Source organism: Calliphora vicina, chromosome 1 (genome assembly GCF_958450345.1).
Source record: "Calliphora vicina chromosome 1, idCalVici1.1, whole genome shotgun sequence".
Lineage (NCBI taxonomy): Eukaryota > Metazoa > Arthropoda > Insecta > Diptera > Calliphoridae > Calliphora > Calliphora vicina.
This window is the reverse complement of record NC_088780.1, coordinates 163,938,657-163,942,534: the sequence shown is the minus strand read 5'-3', so window position 1 is coordinate 163,942,534 and position 3,878 is coordinate 163,938,657. Positions and strand designations below refer to the sequence as shown.

The 3,878-nt window shown below is 34.1% G+C and overlaps 1 protein-coding gene across 1 annotated transcript; it reads right to left on the bottom strand.

Moving 5' to 3' along the window:
• Positions 1-1,857: 1,857 nt before the first annotated feature.
• On the bottom strand, positions 1,858-3,543 carry bap (bagpipe). The gene is made up of 2 exons (XM_065516545.1): positions 2,963-3,543; positions 1,858-2,843 (listed from the first exon to the last, which is right to left on the bottom strand). The coding sequence occupies exons 1-2, from the start codon at positions 3,378-3,380 to the stop codon at positions 2,014-2,016; spliced, it is 1,248 nt and encodes a 415-aa protein (XP_065372617.1). The 5' UTR covers positions 3,381-3,543; the 3' UTR covers positions 1,858-2,013.
• Positions 3,544-3,878: the final 335 nt, after the last annotated feature.

Genomic DNA, 3,878 nt, shown 5'->3' with positions numbered 1-3,878 from the left:
TGCAAAGGTCTTTGAAATATCTATCATTAGATTTCCATATTGTCTATATTAATGACATAGTAGTCCTGATGTAGGCAAAAAATCCGAGCCGGAAGAATTCCGGAGATTGATGTATGAATCGTGTATGTAAGTTATTTGGGGGGTTCGGAAAGTTGATTTCAACAGAAGAACAGACAGACGGACATGGCTATAAGGATCCAGAATGTATATTACTTTTTCACCTTCGTGAGAAAATCGAGTTTTACATGAATTTTCTTAGTACAGACCGAATGTGGAAAACCTTTAAATTGCAGAATTGTATAGTGAATCTTCGTCTTAGACAGAACCTGACAGACAATGCAAGACGGACGTCCAATTAATTTAAAAATTAAGTAAATTGCTTTGACTTAAGTTCTTAGCTGTTAAAAATTTCCTCTGAAGCATTTAAATGTCTAATAAGATCATATGGAAACTAGACAGTATAGATCGTGACTGACAGTTACCATAAACACTTCATTTGCGACAAAATTTGACAACATATCTTGAAAGTTGTTTCGAACTTCCTTGATGACAACTTGTGCGACAATGTCTTAATGATTTCTTCTATTGATCGGTTTTTCAGCAATAAAATTACCGAGAATGGCTTAAAGTTATCTTCGGTAGAACTTCGTTTAAGACAATATGACTCAAAATGTATTAAAATTGTATTTTATTACACCGTTTTATTAAAAATGTTTGAGTAATCCATTCCGTTCAAGTCATCTAAATATAATTTATCGATCTCGGTTGGCAATAATATTATATCAGAATCGGTACAGGCAAATGAAAAAACGAATACATAGATATTTCATCCTCTTTGTCTATTTATTTATTAACTCTTTCAGACACGCTGTTTTGTGTATAAGTTTAAAATCAAAACAATTGCATTTTTACTTAAATCAAGGTTAGTTATAGTTAGTTATTATAAAAAGTATGAAAAAATAAATAAAAAAAACACCCTATTCGAAGGTTTTTTGTGGAGTGGGGTGGTCAGTTTACTAACCACCACGGCTGTTGGCATTCAAAATAATTATGATACAAATTTTCGTTTCTTATAAATTTTGTTGAAATCGAATATTTTTGACTAAATTTTCGAAATAACAAAGTAACACTGAATTCGATAAACAATAAACACTCTGTGTTTTTTTTATTGAATGCGTGAAAGTCTCTTAAAAAAGCTAGTTTTTACAATATTTAAAAATTAATATATTTATCACCCTGGCGGCAAAGTTTTGCAAAAAATCATAAACAATGACATCAAAAAATATAATTGTTTAGCAAAATGGCAATAGATGCCAATAAACTATGTTTTAAAGACTATAGAAAAGGTGGTTATTAAAGTCACCACTCAACCGCAAAGAGTTAATAGTTTAATTTAAGCAAATATACACTTCAAATCAAATTTTTTAATTGAGTTCACAAAATTTTGGTTTCGACAACACAGAAATTTTAATATTTCAATTGATTGGCACTAAATTCGGAATTCACAATGGATCTAATTTCACTTTTGGGACATACTTACAAATTCCCATAACATGTTCAGCTCATTTTCAATTCTGCTGCAAAAATTCGTTGAAAATTATTCCAACCCAAAATAATTAAAAACTTGATATAATTTTTCTTTTTCAATTTCTTTGGTTTATATTTTTTTTTCTTCAAATATTGCTTTATTATACAGTTTACTAAATAAAATTTTGAACATGTTTTTGTTTTATATTTTCTTAAACCGAACAACTACAAGTAAATACAACATAATACTGTTGGTAAAACTTAAAATGAAATTTAACTAAATTATTAAAATGAAAAAAATAAACTTACATTACTAATCTTTGGTTTTTTAGCTGTAATATGTTTAATCCTCACAACAAGAATCTCTAACACTAAAATTCGCACTATTATAAACAACTTAAAAGAGATTTTAAAACTTTTAACTACGTATATCACAAGCCACATAAATGAACATTTTCAAAATCACAAAAAAAAACATTTGTGATTCTAATCGATCTCAACATTTTCTTCAAAATCTTCCACCTCCGAGTGGGAGTTTTCACTGCCCCTATCCATGGGTAAATTACGGTGGGCTGAAGAGCTGGCAGGATTTGAAATGGAGTTGTTGTTGGGACTCGAACTGGGTGTGCACTGATTTAGATGGGTGGGTGAGGATGAGGCCGATGATGAGTTGAGATAGTGCGAAGCCATGGATGCTTTAGAGTTGAGGCCGGCGGCTGCTGCTGCTGCTGACACATGACTGGGTGGTGGTATGGGTTGGGGAATTTTACCATTTGCCGCGGCATGGGCATAGGGGAAGTAGGGAAAAGGTACTTGGGGCAAAGGTACTCCCACACCATAAGCCATTTGCAATTGATGGCGATAGAGATTGATGAGAGCGGGATCTAAGCCATGAGCATAACTGGCGGCCGTATGAGGAAACATATGAGCATAAGTAGTGGTGCCATCTTCTCTAACCAGAACTTGGACGGGAACACGTTTGCTGGCAGCAGCATTCATTAAAGCGGCCTCATGCTGTTGGATTTGCTTGCGCTTGGTCTTGTAGCGACGGTTTTGGAACCAGATTTTCACTTGAGTTTCGGTTAGTCTCAAGGACTTGGCCAATTCAGAGCGTTCGGGACCACTGAGATAACGCTGTTGTGCAAAACGTCTCTCCAATTCAAAAACCTGGGCATGGCTGAAAGCAGCTCTTGATCGTTTCTTGCGATTTAAATTTCCACCCTGCGAATCGTCTTGCAAGGGGGACAAAGAACCATCATTGGTGGGCGAGGTGTATAAACCGGAAGAATTGCCAGAAGGAGGTGGGGAATCACAATCTAAAATTAAACAATAGCAAAGAAATCATAAGTTAAAGTTTCACTAATATTTATAAAAGACAATTCTTTGAATTTTTTTTTTTTTATTGAACATTTTAAGTATTTTTAAATAAACTTACCGGAATCATTACTGGTACATCTTCTCATATCAATGGGACAGTCTGAACGACCGCCAGCCAAGGCAGCTGCCGCAGCACTAAAGTAACCCAATTTATGGGCCATATAATCCGCTTGATTGTTATTATCCAAGGCATAAAATGAGGGACGGAAATCTGTGGTTCTCATGGCATGCTCTGAAGCACTAGCATCGGACACATTTTCGTTGGACGAACGATTGTATTTATAATTGACATAGTTTTTTAAATGTTGCTCTTCCGCCCGCATATTAACGGCCGATAATTCCAATTCTGATTCGGTGCGCGATAAGCGGCGCTCGGCATGATTGCGCGTTAAAATATCGTTAATTGAAAAGGGCGTAGTAAGCACTTTACCGATACCGTTTAAACCACTATTAGCACTTTCCATATTTGTTAACATTTTGTTTATGTTTTTCTTTAATTTATTTTATTTATGGAATAAATGATTTATTAATATTTTTTGAAATCTTTTCAGAAGTTCATATATATTTTTGTTTTTTATTTCTTGCACAATTTCTTTAATATTGTTTTTGTTTTTAATTTATTATTTTGTAAATTGTACGTCTTCACTCTCTAAATGCCACGTTGGGTTTGTTGTTGATTCTCTAACCTCCTACGATTTAAATACTGATCTTACTCTGGCCCAACAATTCCAAATCCACTCAAAAATCAACTCGACAAACTCTTTTGCCCAAAATTCAACTCATTTAGCAATTCAATTGTTTGTTTTCTATGGACTCATCCAAAGAGGTTGTTCTATTTTTAAATTGCACAAAATTATTGTTCATGAGGCAACCACCACCATCATCAGCCTCCTCAATTAAAAAACACACATGTGCGCAATGTGCCCAACTTTTCATTTTGCTCTTTGAGTGGTTTTCATTCACCAAACTGTTCA

Bases quoted from the DNA above. Each gene is read 5' to 3' on its own strand.
- bap (XM_065516545.1), bottom strand. From the start codon at position 3,380: ATGTTAACAAATATGGAAAGTGCTAATAGTGGTTTAAACGGTATCGGT. The intron at 2,844-2,962 runs GTAAGTTTATTT...GTTTAATTTTAG, and splicing joins ATGTACCAGTAATGATTCCG to ATTGTGATTCCCCACCTCCT.